General features: G+C 33.3%; 5 protein-coding genes across 8 annotated transcripts; 3 read left to right on the forward strand and 2 right to left on the reverse strand.

The window, feature by feature from the left end:
* The first annotated feature begins 2,181 nt into the window (after positions 1–2,181).
* Positions 2,182–3,884, forward strand: LOC101219397 (cucumber peeling cupredoxin-like). Its single transcript, XM_004139255.3, has 2 exons — positions 2,182–2,440; positions 3,220–3,884. Exons 1-2 carry the CDS (start codon positions 2,260–2,262, stop codon positions 3,702–3,704), a joined length of 666 nt encoding a protein of 221 aa, XP_004139303.1. The 5' UTR covers positions 2,182–2,259; the 3' UTR covers positions 3,705–3,884.
* A 1,356-nt stretch (positions 3,885–5,240) lies between these two features.
* Positions 5,241–7,035, forward strand: LOC101206131 (uclacyanin-3). Its single transcript, XM_004139364.3, has 3 exons — positions 5,241–5,502; positions 5,861–6,331; positions 6,524–7,035. The coding sequence occupies exons 1-3, from the start codon at positions 5,331–5,333 to the stop codon at positions 6,889–6,891; spliced, it is 1,011 nt and encodes a 336-aa protein (XP_004139412.3). The 5' UTR covers positions 5,241–5,330; the 3' UTR covers positions 6,892–7,035.
* A 510-nt stretch (positions 7,036–7,545) lies between these two features.
* LOC101205894 (umecyanin) lies at positions 7,546–9,793 on the forward strand. The gene is made up of 2 exons (XM_004139363.2): positions 7,546–8,334; positions 9,235–9,793. Exons 1-2 carry the CDS (start codon positions 8,142–8,144, stop codon positions 9,549–9,551), a joined length of 510 nt encoding a protein of 169 aa, XP_004139411.1. The 5' UTR covers positions 7,546–8,141; the 3' UTR covers positions 9,552–9,793.
* Positions 9,794–11,936: 2,143 nt separating this feature from the next.
* LOC101205660 lies at positions 11,937–14,550 on the reverse strand. The gene is made up of 4 exons (XM_004139362.3): positions 13,777–14,550; positions 13,571–13,685; positions 13,352–13,466; positions 11,937–13,178 (listed from the first exon to the last, which is right to left on the reverse strand). Exons 1-4 carry the CDS (start codon positions 13,875–13,877, stop codon positions 12,238–12,240), a joined length of 1,272 nt encoding a protein of 423 aa, XP_004139410.1. The 5' UTR covers positions 13,878–14,550; the 3' UTR covers positions 11,937–12,237.
* A 5,095-nt stretch (positions 14,551–19,645) lies between these two features.
* LOC101218682 (actin-related protein 6) lies at positions 19,646–23,555 on the reverse strand. Of its 4 annotated transcripts, none has more exons than XR_004214494.1 (10): positions 22,721–23,555; positions 22,023–22,242; positions 21,884–21,947; positions 21,511–21,595; positions 21,368–21,418; positions 21,214–21,276; positions 20,970–21,117; positions 20,708–20,832; positions 20,093–20,242; positions 19,646–19,878 (listed from the first exon to the last, which is right to left on the reverse strand). XR_004214494.1 is itself a non-coding variant. In XM_031880972.1 (8 exons), the coding sequence occupies exons 1-7, from the start codon at positions 23,443–23,445 to the stop codon at positions 20,988–20,990; spliced, it is 1,338 nt and encodes a 445-aa protein (XP_031736832.1). In that variant the 5' UTR covers positions 23,446–23,555; the 3' UTR covers positions 20,467–20,832; positions 20,970–20,987. The 4 variants fall into 4 exon arrangements, 1 of the variants encoding a protein (XP_031736832.1); XR_004214493.1 differs by having other exon boundaries at positions 19,646–19,885; XR_004214492.1 differs by having other exon boundaries at positions 19,646–20,242.
* Between the last annotated feature and the right edge of the window lie 60 nt (positions 23,556–23,615).

Genomic DNA, 23,615 nt, shown 5'->3' on the forward strand with positions numbered 1-23,615 from the left:
AATATTTTTTTAATTAAAACAAAATTTTAAAATGGAATATCTTTTAAATACTTTTAAAATTAAAGTATGAAATTTCACATCATTTTTAATGGAAGCACTAAAGTTGACAATGTTACCCACAACACATTTGGAATTTTCAAAGCTAATGTCTTTATTTTCAATTTCAATTTTTAAAACTTTGACTTTAAAATAAGAAGAAAAAACTTTGAATTAGGATTTGGCAAATAGGTAGCAATCAAAACTCCACCAACATCTCATTCATTAATTTGGAAATTTTTGTATTCTTCTTTTATTATTTTGAATGTTTAAATTAAAAGGTCAAGCAAGTAATAAAAATACACAATTTGATAAATGTTTCCAATGTTGGACAAAAATTGCCCAAATTAAAGAATTTGACTTTGAATCATTCAGAGATTTTTGTTTATAATAATTTGAAGGAATTGATCATTTCTTAATATGGTTTATATATGTGGTGAGCATATCAATATATATATATATATATATATATATATATATAAACAAAATGGAATTGTGTTTTGTTGCTAGCATGATTCTAATGTTTTCCAAGAATCATTAATTATAAAATCTATATACTTACCTTATTTTAATTATGCTCATTAAATTTCATGTACTCTAACCCATAGAATCTTAAATGTGTCTACTAAAATTTAACATTTATTTTCCTATCCGAAGTACTAAAGTATTGTTGTTTTCCATTAAATGAGAAAAGAAAATGTTTACAAAATTAGAATTAAGTGTGTCAGACAAATTCATAAATGTTTGATATAAAAAATAGAGATAATATTTTGAAATGAATTGCAATCTAAAATATTTAATTGAAAAGAAATGATGGGTATTACTTAATTAATGATATGTATTTTAATATATGATATGGTAGAATAATAATGTTGAAATAAGTCCAGTTGTTCACATGTCGTGTTTTCAACTCCTCTTGTTCGCCAACCTCCTCCTCCTCTTCACATTTTTATTATTAATTTCAAACCTAATATTTATTTAAACAACATTTTCATAAATATAATTATAAAAAAAATTCAAAATATTTAAATATATATATATTGTAATGTTGAGCTAATGTTTAAAAAAGAAAATTAAAGAAAGAGAATAGGAAAGAAGAAAAAAGACACTTGTTTGTACTTTCTCAATTAGTTAAACAACCGAGACCAAAATCTCTAGTTGAATATAGTTTTAATTAGCTAAGAAAAGGGATAGGAGCTTTTGATATTGATTGGGTCTATTGACTATTTAAGTTAATTTAGAATATCGTCCGCTTATTGCACATGTATCACCTTTCTTCTCTCTTGCGCTCTTACTTTATAACTAGTTGTTAATTACTTGCTCTCGAGTTGTAAATCGTAATTAGAAATTATGGTACAAAACATATAAAAGAAGTATGTTTCATCATAAAGAAGTAAATGAGATGCATTTTCACATTCAAATGTTAATTTAATGACATTATCATTATGTATAAACAAAGGAACTGTGTGTGTATTTGAACTTCCTTGATATGACATATGGTGTGGTATGAACATTACAAGTCTTTTTCTAGCTATTTTGCTAAACTCAATGGTTAAGAATGTGGGTTTTGAATATTATATAGTAAACACAAAAAAAGAAAAGTGTGTAATTTAAAACTCTTATCTTCCACATACCATCTTTGACATTTAATCACAAATTGCACACTTGGACACAGCTACACCTACTGCTACACACACCCTCTCTAATAAAAACAAATCCCTTTGATTATCATAAAAACAGCTTCAATTCCCACACACTTTCTCTCTCCCATTTATTCCCTCTCTCTCCTCCTTTTTCTCTCCCTCCACTTTCTCCCATTAAAGTTGTTCTGATTCCAAAGCTCCAAAAAGGAAAACAAAAAATTAAATTACAATTTTAATCCAAGATTTGTTTAATTTGAACTATTAATCTTTAATCATTAAAAGTTAACTATTACTAATATGTATTAAATAACAATGATAAGTATCGACGCTAATCGCTAAATGTTGAAATTTAAAATTGAAGAAAAGAAGAAAAAGGGAAAAATCCTCACGCGGCAACTTGATGGTATTTTTATAATATTCAATCAACGGTTGATCTGCACCACATCACTAGTAACATAAAGACGTGTACTACACCAGATTGGCTCTTTTTCTACATAAATAACAATAACAATCTCCATTTCGGATCTCGAAAATTCAGCAACCCCCTCGTCTAAGAACACACGCGTACCAAGAACTCACAATGGCGGTGAATTCGATGTTCGCGGCGCTGCTTTTGCTACTGGTGGTACTTCCTCCTCCACAAAGGGCGGCAGCTGCCACTCACAACGTCGGTGATTCTCTTGGCTGGACCATCCCTCCCACTTCTACTACTTACTCCGATTGGGCCTCAACTAAAACGTTTCTCGTCGGCGACAATCTCTGTGAGTCTTTTTTCTTCTTTCTTCTTTTTTTCTTCCTAAATAAATTAAATTAAGTTTATCAAATTCACTTTACTAAATTTCTATTATTTCTCATTTTTCAAGTAATGTTTTACATAAATTATAAATTTAGTCTTCTACCATTAAGAAAACTAGAATTTTGACAATGGAAAATTGAAGGTTTAGAATTGAAATTGATAATATAAAAGATTGTGTTAGTTTGTGATCTTTTTGGTTATCATATTGAAAATTATGGTTTAATAGTTTGATTCATGGTTGTAATTACTTTTTATTTTATTGTCTTAATCTATAATTAGTTTCAAATTTAATTATTATTGATTGTTGAGATTTTGTTAAAAATTGATGAGAAATTATAAGCATGACTTATGTTCAATTATACTTTATACTATATTAATTGATTTACTATATCAAATTATTTGTTGATTTGAAATTAAGTTCTACTTTCTATCCAAAATTTTACTATTTTGTATTTAAAATATTCTAAAATGTTAGTGATTTGAAGATACACTCAATTTTTTACATTTTGGTATAATCATACACAAAATATATATATATATACATTTGAAAAAGGGACAAACTATACTCCAGAAATTAGGTAAGAGGTTGACACAAATAAGAATCTTTATTAATAAATTGTATAAAATAAAAAGGAATAAATAATTACCAACTAATTATTAAGAATTAATAATTTTCATCAATGTGTTTATTATTATTAATTCCAAATTCTTAATTGCGAACTTTTTTCAAAAAAAATTATGCAGTTTTCAACTTCACCACCGGACAGCACGACGTGACGGAAGTGACAAAGGCCGAATTAGACTCCTGCAGCGGCACCAACCCCATCTCCGTCATGAGAAACGGCCCGGCGAGTATTCCTCTCTCGACGGCCGGCACCCGTCACTTCATCTGCTCAATCCCCACACACTGTAGCTTCGGCCAGAAGCTCACCGTCACCGTCCGATCACAATCTTCTTCCCCGCCGACCACCGCTCCTTCACCCTCCCCGAAATCCAGCACTCCCGTTTCTCCAACGCCGTCGCCACACACCGCCAGGCCACCGAAAACCTCTCCTCCAACCACTACCCCTCCGCCGGAAACCGCCCCGACGCCGACGTCGTCGAACATTGCTCCTTCTACTCCGACGCCAACCGCTGCCCCTCCGCCGCCTAACTCCGCCAACTCCGTAGGCGGTTTTGGCCTGTTTTTCTCCGCCGGGTTGGCGATTGTGGTTGGTTTGATTTACTAGAGACGATGGGCACTGTAGAAAGTTAGTTGGATTCGATTTGTGTGTACTTTATTTAATTTTCATTTTACTTTGGGATTCTGGTTTTTGATATTCTTCCCAATTGGGAATTTAAATAAAGTTGTTTTTTTTGTTCTTCATTTCAAAAGCTTGATTGACAATGGATACAACCTTTGATGTTTATATATATATTTAACTTTTACTTACCCTAATTTTTTAAAATATGTTTTAGTATAGTTTATAATTCTGAAAAATATATCTTTTTACCTCAACAATGGAAGATAAATCATGGAATTTTGTGAAGTTAGTACTCCAAAGTGATTATAGTTAATTTATAGAAACAAGAATGGAAAAAAAAAATAATAATAATAATGCAATCTACCTAACTCTCTAAAAGAATTTGTACGAAAATGTCAAATTGGGGCGTAACTAGTTGCATATGAGTTAACAACTCTGAAACCTGATTGTTAAACGACTTAGGTTCAAGTACACCTATAAGTATATCATGATAGCTTGAAAAGAAGTAAGTTCATTTTGATACGTAGCGTTACACACATATATATTTCATGACTTAATATTGCATCCCATGTGGCAAAAAACACCACAATGGTATGTAGAGAACTTTATTTCTCCTTGTATTATAGATTTGTCGTTTTTATCACACGAAAGTTATATCAATCACACTTAGCTTTCTTTCCTATCTTAATTAGTTTTTTTTTTTTTTTTTTTTTTTTGTCAATGTCCATGTTTTATTACGAAAAAATGATGAGTATTGTTACATTTTTAGGTGACCTACACATTTGAAACTTTAAACCTAATAAAATAGGACAAATGTCTATTCTAATGAATTATTTTTCTTTAAAAAAAAGGGAAAAGATGCCAAAGAGACAAAGGTGTCCTAAATAAATAAGAAAAAGTGTGTGTGTGTGTATATTAAAAATCCAAAAGGCAACAATAATGTTCTTTGGCTCTTTATCCTCCCTTTGGAATTGGAATTCTATCAAATAATAGTTTGAGACTTTGGGTACTTGTACAAAAGCAACTCCATTGTAATGATGACAAAGGAAAAGTCATGAAAATTAGAGCATTTAATGGTTTACATATAAAATAGAATACGTGAAACTAAATGATTACAATTACAAAAAGAATAGATGGAAAAATATTTGTAGAATCTAAAGAGGTAGAGAGAAATTTCAAACTTATATTATTACTCGCAATTTGAATTTTTATTTATAGTTTATGGATGGAAGGGTGGAGTTTATTATAAATTAGATTAAGAAAAGAAAAGAAAAGAAGAAATTTGATTTGACTAGTCAACGATTCCCACATCTGTTCCATGTGAAACCCAAAGCTAAAAGGTCTGACCAGTCAACTTGACAATGTCAAAGACTCTAACAAATGGTTTGGTAGACAAAATCTAATTAACGCGCCTAAGCCCCAAATTTCTTTACACCCCTACCCTCGGCGGCTTAATCCCAACCCTCCATTTCTTCTTTCCCATCTTCCTTTCACACCTTCTGCTTTATAAATACCCAAAAAACCTCTTCTCTTTCTTCTACCAAAAAACACTTTAGTTTACTCAAACAGAGTTTAATCAAAAGGGCGATCTGAGAACAACACCAAATAATCATGGCTAATTGGACGACGATTCTCTTCCTTCTCGTTGCCGCTGCTTTCTGTCGGAGCTCCTCCGCTGCCACTTATACCGTTGGCGACGCCTTGGGTTGGACTGTCCCGCCCAATCCGACCGTCTACTCCGATTGGGCTTCTACCAAAACTTTTGTAGTCGGAGACATTCTTGGTAAGAAGAAATGGTTTTAATCTCTAGATTTTAGATGGTAATGTTTATAGCTTAGTTTAGTGTTTGAATTTGAATGAGTTACCAGTGATTAATTTAGTTTTTATGGTGGAAAGTATTATTAAATTTTTAAGTAAAAAAAGTAATTTTGACTTTAAAAAGTCAACTGGAGAGCAAAAGTCTTTTAAGATATGGAGACTAAAATTAAAATCTAAGTATTGAGTATGAGATGAAAATGGTATTTAAACTATTCTATTTTAAAAGATTTCATGTAATAAAATTACTAAATTCTAGAACTTTGTTAGGAAAAAAATGGGGAAACCACATGTAGTTGAGGATGCTTTTGATTGTTTATTTGCAGTTTTCAACTTCGCAAGCGGACGACACGACGTAACAGAAGTGACAAAAAGTGCTTCCGATTCTTGCAATAGCACCAATCCCATCTCCGTGGCGAACAATAGTCCGGCGAGGATCACACTCACTTCTGCCGGCGATCGCCACTTCATCTGCTCCTTCCCTGGTCATTGCAGCAATGGCCAGACGTTGTCCATCACCGTCACTTCAACATCATCTTCTCCTGCACCGCAACCTAGCTCTCGCCCGTCACCCTCCCCCGTCCCCGTCCCCGTCCCCTCTCCCTCCCCTTCTGCTCGATCGCCTTCTCCGTCACCTAGTTCTACTCCATCGTCGTCACCTGTTCCATCGCCTACTCCATCTCGAGAACCCATGACGTACATCGTTGGAGACTCGTTCGGATGGAACGTCCCTACCAGCCCCACCTTCTATGACTCGTGGGCTCAGGGAAAAACCTTCGTCGTTGGAGATGTTCTTGGTAAGGATGCAAAATTTTACCTTCAAACTTTTTACGTCTATAGACCCATAAACATTTGATAATACATTAAATTATATATAAGTTTGTTACCTAAACTAAACTATACTATAGTATTATTAGCCCAACACTTAAGAATATTACGAATTTATTGAAAGTTTAAAGCTCATGTTCTTCTCCGGCGAACTTTTGCAGAATTCAACTTCCTGATTCAAAGACACGACGTGGCGAAGGTCACAAAGGACAATTACGCCAGCTGCAGCGGTCAATCGCCGATCTCTCTCACCACCAGCCCGCCAGTCAAAATCACTCTATCCGAGCCCGGGGAGCATTTCTTCATCTGCACATTCGCCGGCCACTGCAGTTTCGGTCAGAAACTCGCCATCAACGTCACCGGCGGTACCGCCACACCTCCGTCATCAATTGCTTTGCCTCCATCTGACACCGTCCCTTCAACTCCGTCTCCGACCACCGCTCCTCCGCCTCCCAACGCTGCCGCATCGCTCCGAGCCTCCGCCTTCTTCGCCACTTTTCTCGCCGTCGCCGTTGCTCTTTTTTATTAGCCACCGTGGCGTTAATTAATTAATTCGGGTCCGCTATTTTCGCGCAGAGTTCCTTCTTATTTTTTTAGTCTCCGTATTTGTTGGTAGAAATATAAATGAGTATTTTTTTTAAGAAATAAAATAAAATTATAGAGCTTTTGTTTATTTTGTATTGGTTGATATAAACATATTCCATTATTATTATTATTATTATTAATTAACCAAAATATAAAATTTTAAATGTATCACTAATATGCATTAATAGATTTCTGAGGCGGATAGAATTGTTCTACATAGACAATATTAGAAATCAATCAGGTTCAATATAATATGAATTTTTAATAAATTTTGTAAATATTTTCTAACAATTTTTCATTTACAATGTTACTCAATTATAATTAGAAAAAATCTAAACTATTTTTTTTAGTATTTTTGTGCTTTTATATATATATATATATATATATATATAATTAAAATATATTTTTTATTCGAAACTTTTTATAAGAGTAACAGTTTAGTTCTTTATTCTTAAATTTATAGCAATTTAATTTCTAAAGTTGAATAAGTAACTTTTAGTCTCGTGTAATAATTTAGTTTCTATTATAAAAAGTTTCTTCAAAATTAAGCTTCAATCTTTTACCTGGAACAACTTAATCTTTATAGTTTATCATAAATATAGACTTTTAACAATTTACATTGGTATAAATTTGGTTAAATTTCAACGATGATTTTATATGAAGGATCAAGTCGCTACAAATTATAATATATATATATGAATTAAATTGTTTCAAGTTTGAAATAAAATGGACTAAGTTATAACTTATACGAAATGATTTTTAGCCGATCTTTGTTGTTTTAACTATTAAAATGGCTAGAGAAACAAAATTTGATCATCTAATTAAATCAGTCAAAATGGCTTTAATTTCCATGTAAAATTTCTACATTAAATCTTAACAAAAACCAAATCTCATATTGAACATATAATTCCTTTACATGTTATTTCCCTAAAAGAACCAAAGGAATAAAAGAAAAAAACTAACTAACAAGAAACAAACAACTCTAACATTTAAGTCCCAAAAAAAAGAGTGGTTTTGAGCCACACTCTTTCTGTTATATGTATATGCATTATTTTCAATTTACTAAAAATACACTTCTGAGTTTGTTTTTCAACATAACTTTCATATAAATACATGTCATGATGGATAAAATATCAAAAAGCCTAAAGCTTCAAGAGAGAGTTAAGAAAAAAGAGAGATCAGCAAAAAAGTAATATGGGCAGCACAATGAGCTTCGTTTCCTGTCTCATTATTGCTTTAGCATTGGCAGCTGCCATGGCTACAACTTCAACTGCTTCAACCACCTATAAGGTTGGAGATGATCAGGGCTGGAAGGTTCCCAAGGACGACCCTGCCCATTACATGGCATGGCCTGTCAATAAGACATTCACTGTCGGTGACAAACTCGGTAAATAACCCTTTTATTCGAACGCTTTACTAATGTCGTCTCTGTCTTTGCTCCTAACAAGTATTTGCTTACAACTCTTTAGAACTCAACGACATGGTTGTACAACTAATTGAACGAATCATAATTGCGTCGTATTTGACTTTGAAAATTAAAACTCATTATTTACTTAGTATAGGTTGCATTTCTAACTTAAAACTCATGAAGGGAACCCGGATATTACAAAAAGGTTTGTTTTATGAGTTAAATTTGCACAGGTAAACATATCCATTAGCATCTAAGTTCAAACTTTAAAGGGATTGTTTGAGGCACTAAGTTCGTTATTATAGTTTGTGGATTATAATGGTTTGTGTTTGGTATGACTTGTAATACCTCATCCTACCCAAGACAAGTTGATAATCCAAACACTTCCTAACTTATTTAAAACATGGAGTTGTGAGCTTGAAGACGCTGTTAAGTTTGGAGAGTTAAAAACCATTCAACCCACATCGTAAGGAGTTAATAAGACATCATATTGATGTTTTTTGTTCCTAAGACTCTAGAACTCCTTTAGCCAAACAAAGAGCAGAGAACTAGTACAAGTACTTGAATGGTGTTGAATTTCAATCAAATCTGTAAGAAAAATAGAAGAGTCAAGAGAAGTAAGACAGCAGATCAATGTCACATTTCAACTAACAGGTAAAACTATTGAGATCAAAGAGTACAGAACTAAAGATGACCCATTTCCAATTACCCTAGTGAGCTTTCTCTTCTACAATTTGGCTCAAACTTAACTGTGTTTCCTTTTCACAACATTATTTTACACTTAATTTTATTTGTTTATTTTAAACATTCGACTTTCATATGAGATTTACTTCATAATTATTTTTTGTATAAATAAGATCTTCTCTCTTTTGTTTCCAGAATTCACATGGACGGGCACACATAATGTGGCTGAGGTAACAAAGGAAGAGTATACAAGATGTGTTGAGGTAAAAACAGTTCATGAGTTTAGCCCTGTGACAATCTCTCTTGATACTCCTGGCCCCAAATACTTTATCTGTGCCGTCGTTCCCCACTGCTCGTTTGGGCAGAGGTTAACTATCGTTGTCGAACCTGATAGCTCGACAACGCCACCAGCACCAGAACCAACACCAAGCTCTGCTCCCTCTTCACTCCTGGCAAATTCTTTGTATGCAGCTATGCTCACCATAGTTAGCATGTTCTTCACTCGTCTGTAAGAAGACTTCAAGATCTTTTGGCTCATCTTCATTATGTATTTTATGTACTGTAACAATGTATTGAGAAGTAGGAAATCCTGGCTAGTGGTATTTGCCAGCCTGTTCAGTTTCATTTACCATTATTGAAATAAAAAATTAACTTTATTTGTAAAGGAATTTACAGAAGATTTCATATCAGCAAGTTCCCACACATGACATGTTTCTCTTTCCAATAATACCTCTATGATGTTTACATCCATCTTTGGCTCTGGGTTGGGGGAAGCTAAAGAAAATAATTAAGGTAATATATCAATCAGTCAGTGGCAGTAAAAATAAACGTGCTTAAAAGGAAATTGAGACATGTGTTTAAATCAGCAAGTTCCCATAGACAAAAAGCTGCAACTTTATATCCCTCATGTTTGTTTGTGTTTGGTTGGGGTTGGGTGGGTGGGTGGGGTGGGGGGTGATCTTTAACCACAAAACTCTGAAACGCATAAAGTACCAAGTATCTACCATGACCTGTTTTCCTCTTCAAATAACCTCCATAAGATTTGTTTCATTGTTTCCTTGAAGCTAAAGCTAGAAGGAATCAGAGAGGAAGCAAATTTTATGCAGTCTTTTCTATTTTACTAAACAAGTCAAGCATCCAATGCTAAATAAATTTCGATTTGAATCGATTGATTTGGGAGATCAAGACTAACATAAACACCTGATTAACCAAAACTAAACAGAAAGTTAAATATACGCACCAATACTTTCATGTTAACTGATCACCCTGATGAATTTAAATCACCCCACTCACAAGGATGGAGTCTTACGCACTGAAAGAGCCAACGAAATCAGAGATAAAGTGATAGAGAATCAAAATACAAAACTAAAGATTCTGAGACATGTTATGCAAACTCACATTCATTTCTCATCAAAGGCAATGTACATTTATAAGAAAAATAACATAGGAGTAATCTTTGACAGACATCTGTAAGAAAGACTACTTCCCCAGTTTACTGACCTTTCTTTCAGCCTTCTTTTTCTTCCTCCTTTTAGGCCCTTTGAAGACTAGGTGATTTTGTTCAGTTGAATTTGAACAAAAATATGTGAATTTACCTAATTTAAACATGTTATGTTTACATACATACAAACATATGCATGGACACATCACCCTGTATATAGTAAGTATGTGTATGTATATTCTCATTCAATTATAGCAATAATACCAATTCACTTATAAATTATGATGCACTATTTAGTAGAAAATCTCATCATTCAAAAGATTATTTATTTATTTAGTTTTGATTTAATGACTTAAAGGTAAAGTTCCAGCAGAATCTCCCAGAAAAGATGCAACTTCAATTCCAGAAATTAGGAAAATCAATAATAAACGGTCAGCAGCTCAGAGTGAGATGCGAGACACCCTCAATGAAAGAAAGCAATTATTTTTATTTTCTCTTGATAAGTAATCCAAATCCCATGACACAGATAGTTACTCAAAGTATTGTAACCACCCGCTGCAACCAAACTTAAGTACATCAATCAACAAATTTCAGAAAATGCATCCCAGTTGGAAAGTTGTGATATTAGCTCTCAATATAAATTACAAGAAGGTTCAGCCACGTAACTGGGAAAGGAATAAATATAGACTTAAGCAAGGTTATGCTATGCTCTCTGCTCACAATTTACACATACATGTGCATCTATCATGATATCAGTATGTTTCTGTGTGTGATATACTGAAATGAGTATGTATAGGATGAAAGGAGCCTGCAGAAAACAATGAGACAAATAGTCTAACTTAAGAAAACAAAAAAAAAAAAATGATAAAATACAAGAAGATGTCTGATTCTTAAGAATTAAAATTAATGATGTATTTCCTTTCCTTTTATTTTTTTGCCCGACTTTGTTGACTGATATGCCTTATGCACACTGCAACTAGTTCCATGAGAATGTCACTAGACCTGTGACATTTGGCATCTCAGATATTTCATATCATAGATAAATGGCACTGAAGTTTGAACTCGTAATCATACAAATATCCAAATTTATCCAAAGTTAAATTTAGGCATTTTACTAGACTGATTTATGAATTGCTGAAGAAATTCCTATTTTTCTTCATATGGAAGCATACGACTAAATAGAAAAGCCATTCAAGTGATAACTTCCCTACCCTGCTCCCCAAGCTACAATGCATGGGATTGTAGTTTGCTTGGGGAAGACAAGGAAGAATGTCATATTATACCAAAAATGATGAACACCTATGACCTAATAATTTAATTAATTTTAACCACTGGCATAATGAGTTCACATTGGGTCTCAGAGAAGGCAAAGAAGATGATCTAGTTTTCATTGAGTGTAAACAGCACGGTATCACAATTCATGAAAAGTAATTCTCATGTAGGACAAAGAAAGTTGTAACCTCAAGATTGAATTCACTTCTATCGTTGTATTAGTTATGTGCCTCAATTAAAGAAATCATTCATGGTTAATTCAGATTTCTATGCTAACCATGATGGTTAATGGTTCACTCAACTCAATGTCACACCTCACATGTTTGGAGGGCCTGATCTAAATATACAGTTCTGTGTAGTTGAGACGCAAATATTATAAAATTTCAACTAAAGCTACAAAAGGAATCGTTCTCATTGGTGACAAAACGACATTATGGGAAACTTTAACATTTCCAATCTTATATGCCACAACATTGAAAAACTGTCTACAAACCTGACCCTTTAGTTTGACTGTCAAACCAATAAGATGGAACCTCAGGTGGCAAACAAAATGGTTCATTCTCCTGATTGCTACAAAATGGCTCTTTGCGTTTTTTTGTGGAAGATTCTGAAATCTGACCACCACCATCTGAACTCCACATATTTGAACAGGAACCGAAGCGTTCAAACTCAGTCCTGGTTGGGAAAAAACTGAATTCTTCATTCGCATAAGTGGTTTGATCATGGAATTGGTGTCTCTCCCGAGAACTGCTTGGAGCAACGTCTCCAGTTTCAAGAGCCCAAGTTTTCCTGCTGCTTACACATGGCAAGGAAGGTACACCCAACCTTAAAGATAAATCACATTCTGTGTCTGGTAGCTTTTCTTCTCTGGCTGTGATAAATTCTGATGGGAATCTGCTCATAGCATTTCCGGTCTTGTAAGACCGGAGGCTGTGCTCAGCAGGCTCTGCACTTGATATGATTGGTCTACCCAAAAATATAGTCTGTTGGTTGGCGTCTGCAGATATCTGGGAGCTTAAATTGGGTTCTTCAGTTTGACAACGAATTCCATAATACAATGGATAAACAGATCCCAAGTTAAGTGGGGTGTTGGTCTCAGTCATTGAATAGTTGTTATGAACAACTGGGACATTCTCAATCAAGAAAGCAGGGGTACTCGGAATGGTAGGGTTGTTATGTTGTTTTATTTGGCTACTGCGCTCTGAAGCAAAAAAACTGGAGTTCATACTCTTGGCTCTTGCAAAGTTCAACTGGTTGCCAGGGTGTAATGGCGATACCGGTAGGCGTCTCTCATCGGTGGCTTTATTCAATGTAGTGGCAAGAGTAGATGTTGGTTCTTGACCCCTTGGAGTAAGATAAGTCCTCGGGTTGCTATGGCGTTGGCTTCTAGAAGCTCGTACCGGAACACAACCGAGGTTAAGTGCAGCTGAATGCCACAGAGACGAAGCAAAGAAAAAGAAAACAGGAATAACTAACAACTTGAGTTCATACAAACAGATGACAAAAAACAAACCAAAACCTAATACATTTCCAATAAAGAAAAACAAAGATCACATTTTCGTCATTAGATCCAATAACTAATACAACTACGTCTTTTACCTTCAACACATGGAGGCAAAAGCTCACCACTTTCACTACTTTCATCTCTCCGAATTATAGTGTTAACAGCATCATTTAAACGGTCCCAAAGCGTCTCAAGATTCATATACTCAACCTAAGCAACAAAACTAAGAAAATTAAGGAAATGAAATCCAAAGCTTGAAACACGACAAGATCCAAATTGTGAGCAAAACCCAGAAGAGTAAAGGGCAAAAATACCTCGGAATTAGCTTTAGAATACATGATTTCTTCAGCTCTGAAAACAACAATCGGCAATTTCTCTTGCCATTCCTTGTTCTTTTTAGTAGCAGGGGTATGATTCTCATTGACAACCCTGATCAAACACATGGTGTGCAAATTCACTAAAATGCACAAAACAAAATACAAAGTCGAAACGAATCAACAAAATTAACAAGACCCAGAACCTGAAAATTTGCTGAATAATAGAACCTCTCATGGGTTGGTGCCTATCGCTATGCCAAGCTCTCCGCACACACTCGTACGGTCTCGGGCCTGGCCTCGGCATCTTCGTTCCGCAATAGCTAAGCCAGTCACAAAAATAAAAAATCAACAAAAGATTCGAAACTCTTAGCTCCCAAAAATTCAGTGGGTACTACTGAAGATGGGTTTGGATGATTTTGCATTAACTCTCTATCTCTCTTTTAATCCTCCATTTTCATTCCCCAATTGGCAATGGGACAGTTCTTGCTGGGTTTTGGAGAAAAGAGAGAAAGAGAGAGAAAGAGAAAGGGTAGCTTTCTCATTCCCTTGTCTTCTTCAATAATTTAAGATAGTTTACCCCCCAAAACTTTGATGCTCAATCTACTTGTTTTTGTGTATAAGGAGTGTCACCTATTGGGGAAAATAGAGTGGAGGGGTGGGGTGGGCTTCAAAAAGTGCTCTGTAAAATCTCCCTGCCACAACATTCAAGCAATTGGCACATCAATTAACCTTGTGCTATGGGCCACACCACCTCTAAAAACAGCGACTTCCCATCATCTCATACATAACTTTGAATCTATCTTCTAAATGACCAAACCAAATTTCAAAAACCTCAAACCATTTTCTTACTCCCCCCATTAAGAAAAATCACTTTCTTTTTTCCTTCTGGGTCTCTCTATTTTCACCCCAACTCACAACCTTTGCTTCAAAATAAGTAATGGGCTTTGAAAAATGGTGAGGAATTTTGTGTTTGGTTGAGTGGTAGCAGTGGCTAATGACACTGCCCTGACATTGCATGCCATACCCACTCTCTCATGTCTCATTTCCATGCCCCCACTTTGGAAAAACCATCCCAATTAATGACCCCATAAAAACCTCTTCTTTTCCTTTGCCTTTGCCTTTTCCTTTTCCCAAAATGGCAAAAATAGCTTACACTTTCAAACTTTCAACTCAGTTGTCCAACTCCTACAAGTAATAATTCGGATCTTCAAACTTACCATAAACAATTATAAATATAATTTCAAACTCAAAGTATTCAAAAATATATCATATAACTCAAAACATTCTAACACATATCATCATTTAAATATAGCTTTTTAACTCTAAACGTGTTACTCATCCCAATTATTCAACTTTCAATCAATTATAAAAATTAAACTCTCAAACTTATATAATTAATATTATTTTTGCAATTTCTTTTCTTTTTCTTTCTTTTTCATTTTAGTCAATTTTCTTCTCCATTCCATCTTTTTTCCCCCCATTTTCATGACAAGTCTGTGTCCACATGGAGCTCAAACTGCCAAAGTGGCAAACTCATCTTCTCTCTTTCCATGTATGTTGTCTGTCCCTTTTGCCCTTTTTCTAACTTGAGAGCTTTGAAAGTAGGGATGTTTACTGTTTAGTTTTGGATGGTTATGAATGAAACGTCTTTGTTTTGGATAATGATCTGGATTTCATTTTATCTTCTAACTCTTCCAAATCGTTAGTGAAAACGTGGCTAGACTAAATTCACGCATATATTATAACGGTCGAGTTCAAGAAGAACACGTGAATGATCGAAATCAACTTTACATAGAGAGAGATCATGGATATATGTAGGTAGGGTGAAGATAAACTAAAAGGAATTGACAGTGAGTAAGCAAAAAAAACATACTAAAAGGACTCGTGTTGGTACGTAGGAGATTACCAAGCGGTTTAAAATAAGTATATTAGTAAGATTGCAAGATGTCAAGTCCATTATATGATAAGTATAAAGTTCACATCTCGAACAAAGAGATTTAAATCTTTAAACATCAATTTAAGAAAAACACACGTATCTAAATTTCTATTAAAAAAACTAAAAGTTTATGCATAAGTCGTTGTCAATTATATTTAAAATGAATGTTTTCAAATATAGCAAAACATCACATAGATAAACGATTAGTAACCTATTAGATTATTCATCGTATAATCTTTATTGAATTAGCCACATATTATAAACATTAAATATCAAAACTTTGAGAGAGTGGTAATAAGATTAGATCACTTTCGAAGATAAACATCCATTCTATATTTATTATAACACTTTGGATTCTCAAGGTACCTCTCTCTTTCGAAAGAATTTGCAACATCGATCAAGCCCTAGTAACGATCTTACTTTGTTTTCCAACGACTATTGTTCAAACAAGTGAGCTTCATTTTGACTAAACTACGTCAATTCAATCAAATTAAGAGTCAATAAGCAAAATGCAATTAACATAGTATTGTATTATTAAATTTTCCAACTTCTCAAAATGCAAAATAGTAATAATAAGAGAAGAAGAATATTTTTTATAAAAAAAATTAACTTTAATTTATTTCTAATGAATCATATATTTTGAATGGGCGTTTTTTAAAATAGCAAAATAAATTAAAATGTTTACAAACTCTAGCAAAATTTTAGATTCTATAAATGATAGTTTTCGATCATTATAACATATCAATGACTATTAGTGATAGAATTAAACTATCGAAAATATTTATAAATATAACAAAACTTTCTTTTTGTCACTGAATAATTAAATCATGAGATAACTATAAGTATTTATCATCAAACACAATCACATGTTTTGCTCATTTACTTAATGAATAAATATAGCTCGAATTTGTATCTACGAGACAAGAAGCACATAAACGAGAATGACCTAGTTCGATCTTGACCTCGATCCCCTTTTAACTAAAAAAGAATTGTGTATATAAAATCCATTTAAATAAACTACTAAATTAGCTTGTCATAGATTAAATAAAATTAAACTCAAAAGAAAGTGGCAAAACCTTTTTCTCCTTACATGCAACTATCAAAATAGTCTATATAGATTCAGGGTATTAGCATATACATATACATTTTTTAAAAAAAAAGCTTATCAATGATATATATCATAAGCTATAAGAATGTATCGTGAATAGAATTTACTATATATGCATTTAATTATTAATTCTAAAGTATTTAGTTGATAGACAAATGATACATGAAAGTACTATCAACATCCATTATATATTCATTACTAAAAGGAAAAAGAAAAACACAAAGAAGATTCTAATACCAAACTTTGACCCAATTGTTGTCACATAAAATGATCAACCCATCTTTTTTATCCCCTCAAACTCTAAGCACTTACACCCTCATGCATTTATTTCACCATCTTTAATCTTTTGTCTACCTTTTTCTAATTGAGACAAATTAAGAAAAACTTTAGACTATTTTTTTTTCATATGATATATAAGGTTTTATTTTATGTGCCTTAGAGTACTTCTTTATGTAAAGTTTAATAGTAGAGGGATTATTGTATATCAATCAAAATCATCAATATACTTCTTTTTTTATTATGACTTGACCTATGTATTTTCATGAACATAATCAACAAAAGATTAAGTTATCTAATAATTTATTATGCTCTTGTAGTTTTCTTTGATGTGTCAAATCCAGATAAAACAAGACAAAAGTATGAATATCAAAAAAATTAAACCCTAAAATTTCAATATATATATATAGATATATGTATGTATCAATTATTTATACGTTTAATATCTTGATGTATAATTATATTATTGTTCTTTTTTGTTTTGTTCTATAGTGCAACCAAGATATATGTGTATGTTAGCAATAATAAGATTTGTCGTTGGAGTTTTTCAGTACTCACTGTTTGTACTTAGAAAAATAAAATTGATTTTTTTTAATTATTATTATTACTTCATTTTCACCCACAATAAAATAATAAAGACAAACTTAAAAGTCAACTCTTGTTTTCTCAATAATTGCATTTTTTTTTTTAAAATAAAGAAAGTTTGATTTTTCTTCCTTCTTCATTATTATTTCTCATTTTTAATCCAATTGGTGAATAGTAATGATAAGGATTTAGGGAGCTAAATAAGCTAAAGCTAATTTTATTGATTAATCATGATTAATAAAGAAGATTAATTATTAGAATTTTTGGTCTTCTAACTTATTTATTTATTTATTACATTTATTTGAACTAATTCATTTTTTTAATAATAAATTACATTTATTATCATTAAAAAACGAGACATTTTCACAACATAGTATTTTTTTTTATCTACGATAATTTTTCTTATAAAATCGATTAATTATTAAATTTAAGATAAATTAAAAGTTCAAGTAGAAAATTAAATAAATTCTAAAGCTTACGACCGAAACAACCTTTTCACTTTTTTCTTTCTCCATGTCTCTTTTAAAATTTCATTAAAATGGATTAATTGAACTTATTTATGTATATATATATATATATATATACAAACAAAAATTAAAAAAGAAAGAAGATAAAGGAATGGTCAATTTCGTAGTAAAGAGAAAAAAACAAAGAAACAAAGAAACGACATGTCGCTTGCTTCCTTATTGGAAAAGGACTTAACTATTTCGAATCTTGAATCCAAGCCGTCCATTACAGGATCGTACCGTCGTTTTGATAGTTCCCTTCCTATATTTGGTAGGAAAATAGCATTGAAAGTGTTTTGTGTGTGTCCTTATATAAAGTCATTTATATATTAAACTCATGACTTTATTAATGGTAATGACATGATTTGCTTTTACTATAGAGATTTAGAAATTCGAACGTTCATTCTAGTAAAAAAGTTTACTAATAGAACTATTAGACACAACTTCTAAAGACATGGTTATAGTTAAAATCACTTTAAGAATGTTTTTTAACCATTTAAAATCAAATTTAATGGTATGAATGTTGTCTTTAATAGGGTAAAATCAAACGTTAAATTGATTTGATTTTGTATGATTAAGAGTGTGTTTCAAAATGATTTTGAACTTCATAATAGAATTAAAATCACTTCCAAATATTCACTTAATTAGTAAAAAAATAAAGATTAACGATATATGGTTGTTCCTTTTAATAGTGTTTTTGCAATTAAAGCGAAATTATTTTAGGTTAAGATGAACACAATTTATACAAAATTTGTTACGAGTCAATTTTAGAGTTAGAAGTTCGATTTTTTCATTTAGAAGATGACATTATTTTAAGAAAGAGAGACCGATCAACATGTTTATGGGTCATCAATCTTGTTGCATTTTAAAATCACGTGAGATCCACTGGAAAATATCATCATCATTTTTGTTGTAAATTTTTGTTACAAATATTATTGTCAACCGACTAAATAATAACAATAAGAAGATAATGATACCAAACAATGCAGAGTAAACAACCTAAAATCGTAATCAAATTATATTTGTAACATGTCTAAATACACATAATAATAAAAAACAGTTTGATTACTCTTGCGATTGTGGCAATTTTGCCTTAGTAAACATGATCTTAGTTCAAAAAGTAACGTGTGAAACATGTAATTGTTATAGTTTGAATTACGTTTGAAACATTGATTATGTTGTAAATACATGTGATGACTTCTATAAATGTTAAACTAATACATCAAAATATCAAAATTTATACATGACATTTTCTAAATAAAATCTTATTTGAAAGTTGAGATTAATTCGCTTATGCAAATTTATGGGTTTAGCTGATAAAAACCGTGTTTGTTCAAATATATCATAATAAAGTGTAAAGTGATATATTTTGACATTTTTTTTTATAAAAAAAATTGTCTTCATATGAACTCAAAAAAGAAAAGATAGCATTGAAAAAAGAGTCATTTTCTACTTGTCATGGACACAAAACATCCCTTTCTTGTAAGCCTCTTTCTTTTCTTCCATAACCTCTCAATTATAAACCACACACATTTAAAAGAAGCTCGTAAAGTTTGAGTTGTCACGATAAGCTGGCACACTAGATAGATATACGATTAAGAGATTTGTAGTTAGAATCTTTCTACCTTCGTGGTACTAAAAAAATCTCGAAATCACAAAAATAAAAAAAGTGTTTACTTTTAAATAAATACTTTCTTAAGAAAGTGGTATTGGGTAACAGCAATAAGAATAACTTTAAAAAAAGAACAAGAGAGTGAAATTACAAAATCAAAATGTTCCCCAAGTACAGGCACAATAAGATGTCAAGATCAACCCCAGCATTAATGTGACAAGACAGATTGCATCATTCAGAGATTGAATGCCAAATGTATATATCATCAAAGCAATTAAACATCTGCAAGCTTCCAACCAAAAACAGATTCAATAGACAGAAACAGAGATAATTACTCTTTTTGACTGACAACTTCTGCTGTGAGAGGCTATCACCCCACATAAAAATGTTGGAATATAATACCAAAACCACAGCCAAAGCAAGAATCAAAATATATAAATCTTTGTGTCGTTTAGAAGGTGTAAATGTTTAGAAGGTGTAAATTCAAACCTCTTACCTTTTGATTCAGACTATATGCTAGCCCATCAAAGTAGCTATACTCACGTAAACCCTCCTCTACAATCAGTCCAATGAAGATTTTGCATCTACCTCCCTCATATATGAACATAATCTTTAGCAGTAGAATTGACCCACAAATGCCTGTTCACTGACATATATGAAATAGAATATATCATTGACGTGTGGACGTTACCATGAGACAAGAGATTCGGCTTTAATAGATGAAACGATATTTTTAATATGCTATAAAGATGTCAACATCACCATCAATAAAATATCAACAGACATCTTCATAAAATTGGGATTGTGATATTTCCATCAACATCAATATTTAAAATCTTGCTGGAAATATTAGGGGTTTTGTCCACCATCTTTTTTAGACAATCCTTAAAAGAGGGTTTTGGCTTTGAAATAATTCTGAATAAATGACATATTGTCTTTTGGAAAGATGAATTTGGGTAAACCATTTATTTCAGAGATCATTTACTTATAATCTAATATAGATTTTGGATACAGTCTCTTGGAAAGTCGTCTCTTTAAAGAAGTTAACAGTGTTTATCAAATTAAGAAGTTAACAGTGTTTTTCCTAATGAGGAAGAAAACTCCGTTTAACCTTTTATCTGCCTGATTGAGCCGCCGCTGAAGCTTGCTTGAACCTTCCTTCATTATGGGGGTGATCAGGTAATTCTTCCTCCCCTCGTCCACAATCGTGATTTTGCACAAAAACTTGGAGAAAATCTACAAGAAACTTAATGCTCCAGAATCATTTGAGATACAAATGATCTTATAGTTTAAAACTAAAAACAAAACAGCAGCACCCAATTGTATACTTAATTATAAATAACTGATCTAGCTAAGTCAAAATTAGTAGTAACCTTTATGCTTCCAAGCACTCAATGTAAAAATCTCTTCCGACACCGAGCAGATCCAAGCTCCTCGTATTCAGCCTTTGTAACACACATTGCTTCAAAACTAGGACTAGATGCTAGTAGTGATCCCCCTCTCCATGACCCTAAAATGGGACTGCAACAAAAGCAAGAGTGTTTACAATTGAGTGTCAGGCCGCTATATTGAATAAATAAAAACTAAAAAGAATTAAGATTTGGGTCATAAATTTACTCTTCTTGAGTTGTTATCTTCACTTGACACTCATCTGGGACAAGAGGACGGAGTTCCTTCTCTCTGAGATGATAGATTGAAATTGAATGTCAAATTGATGATTTATTTAAATCAAGAACATATAAACTTATGATCAAAGAAATGAGGGACTCACAATCTTTCAGCAAAATTGTGAAATAAAGTGCTTCCACCAGTCAAAACAATACTGCTTGAAAGTATAATAGTTAGTATCAGGTTAGAACGGATTGAAAATATATGCCTATTTGCGAGTCTACTAACAAATAGCAAACAAAATACCTCTCATAGAGCACAGGGTGCAGATGAGGATGGCAAGAATTAACAGCTCTAACAATGCACTCTGCTAGACCGGCCTGGTTCATTCCTGTTTCAACTGGTTGAGTAAGCCAAAATGGGATGGAAATACACATGGCATCATAGCAAGCCATAGCCTTTCAAGTCTTTGATTAGGGATAATTAAGAATTAAAAAGATTCTACATAACACCTTGAGAACCCCTGCCCTTTTGTCCAAATTAAGTGGTAAACGAGTATGGTACATTGGTTTCTCATCCAAGGTTATTAAAGAGGAGGAGAAAATAGGAGACATTGGTTTCTCATTCAGGGTTATTCAAATTCATAATCATTCATATTTTAAACGAATGTGGTACCTACCCAAATCTGCAGGGTGGAATATCATTTCCGGAACAAGGAAGCGTTCATTGGTCAAATCAAATTCCTGCCAAAAGCACGAAGATTTGAATTTAACAAACAAGGAAAAACTTGGTATTGATTCAAAAGTATGAGAATTTACATTTTTTGTTAGATCAATTCTCTTCTTATCTTCCGTCTTTTCTGATACGTCTAGCTCAATCACATCCTTCTTGACTCCAAGTGATGGAGATGAAACTTTTTCATCAGACAAGGAGAGATACCTCTTAGCGTCATCTGGATTTTTAACAAAACCCCTTGTATACGATACGCCATCAGGGAGAACGTATGTACATCGGAAGAAATTTTCCTTCCCCGACTTTCTACACAAAAATCAATGACAGACAATAGCTTTTATTCAAGAGTGATGCACAAACAAACCCAGAAGTACTTAAACAGCCAAAACTACTAAAATACTTAACAAGCCACTCTATGGGATAGCAAAGTTAGAAGCCAAAAGGTCTTGAAACCTGAAAAACTTCACCATCCTTTCCCCACATTTAAAGAAACCCAACATTCTAAATTAGAAAAAGACTAACAGCCGAAAACAATCTCACAATAAATCTTCAAACACAAAGAAAAGAAACTATAGACAGAAACTTCAATGGGATAACCAAAATTCAAAAGCCAGATAACTAGCACCATCCCGTGAAAAAAATGGTATTCTAACATCATTTCACCAATATTTTTCCTACAAACAGTCTGAAAATCACAGAAGAACAAGGAATTTCAAACAACCCCAGCAAAATTCATCTACGAAATCATTAGATACCCCCGCCATAGAAGAAAATGGGTGCAAACCTCGCAATCTGGAGGTCGCGGGGGACATTGAGGGAGACAAAGCAGAGCCTTTCTTTGACATCATCCATGATGAAGGTCTCATCCATAACATTCAGAGCACGATAAGACACTAACTCCTTCAAATAATTCGTCAATGCCTTCCCACCCAGGTCGATCCTTTTGACAGCGTAGTTCAGAGTGAAGTTCTGGAACACTGGAGCAGCATGAGTGAACGAAAACCCACAGTCAACAACAAGGCTACACTGTGCCCTAGATAGAAGGCTCGTCGGGCGGCGACTGGCCTCATAGAAATGAACTAAAGATGGAGAATCCGAAACATAGAGAGAAGCAAAATTGAAATCCTCGAAAACGAGTTCGTCAGTGGCGCGTTGAATGGAAGGAAGAGTGAAAAGAGGTTCTGTCAAAAGGAGGGAGGAATTGGAGGGATTGACATGAAGAAGAGAAGTGAAGAGGTGAGACCAAATGTCACGTTGTAGGTCGGGGTTTATGAGATACCCACGATCAATTGGGCGGCGAACGGAGGCTGATGTGAGGTCGAGATCGGAGGAGGGTTCGGTGGCGGCAGTGGCGGTAGTGGAAATGGAGATAGGAGAAGGATGGAGCCATTTCTTAGCGGAGAGAGGGCGGTAAAGGCAATTGGGGATTATGACGGAGGGGTCAAGGTCGCCGCCTGCACCGGCTTTGAGGAGACCGCCGCCGTTGTCTAAAACGACGACGTTGGACATGAGAACGGAATGTGAGCTATTTTGTGACGGTCGAGAGTCTTCACTGAGAGCTACGGCTTCCTCCTCTCCGGTGGATTGTTGTGGTGATGACGTGGTTTCTCATTTCATTTTCATCCTTCTAATTTGTGATTTATTCCATTTTAGCCCTTAGATTAGGTTATTTAAGTTCA

The sequence above is a fragment of the Cucumis sativus genome, chromosome 2, assembly GCF_000004075.3.
Source record: "Cucumis sativus cultivar 9930 chromosome 2, Cucumber_9930_V3, whole genome shotgun sequence".
NCBI classification, from domain to species: domain Eukaryota; kingdom Viridiplantae; phylum Streptophyta; class Magnoliopsida; order Cucurbitales; family Cucurbitaceae; genus Cucumis; species Cucumis sativus.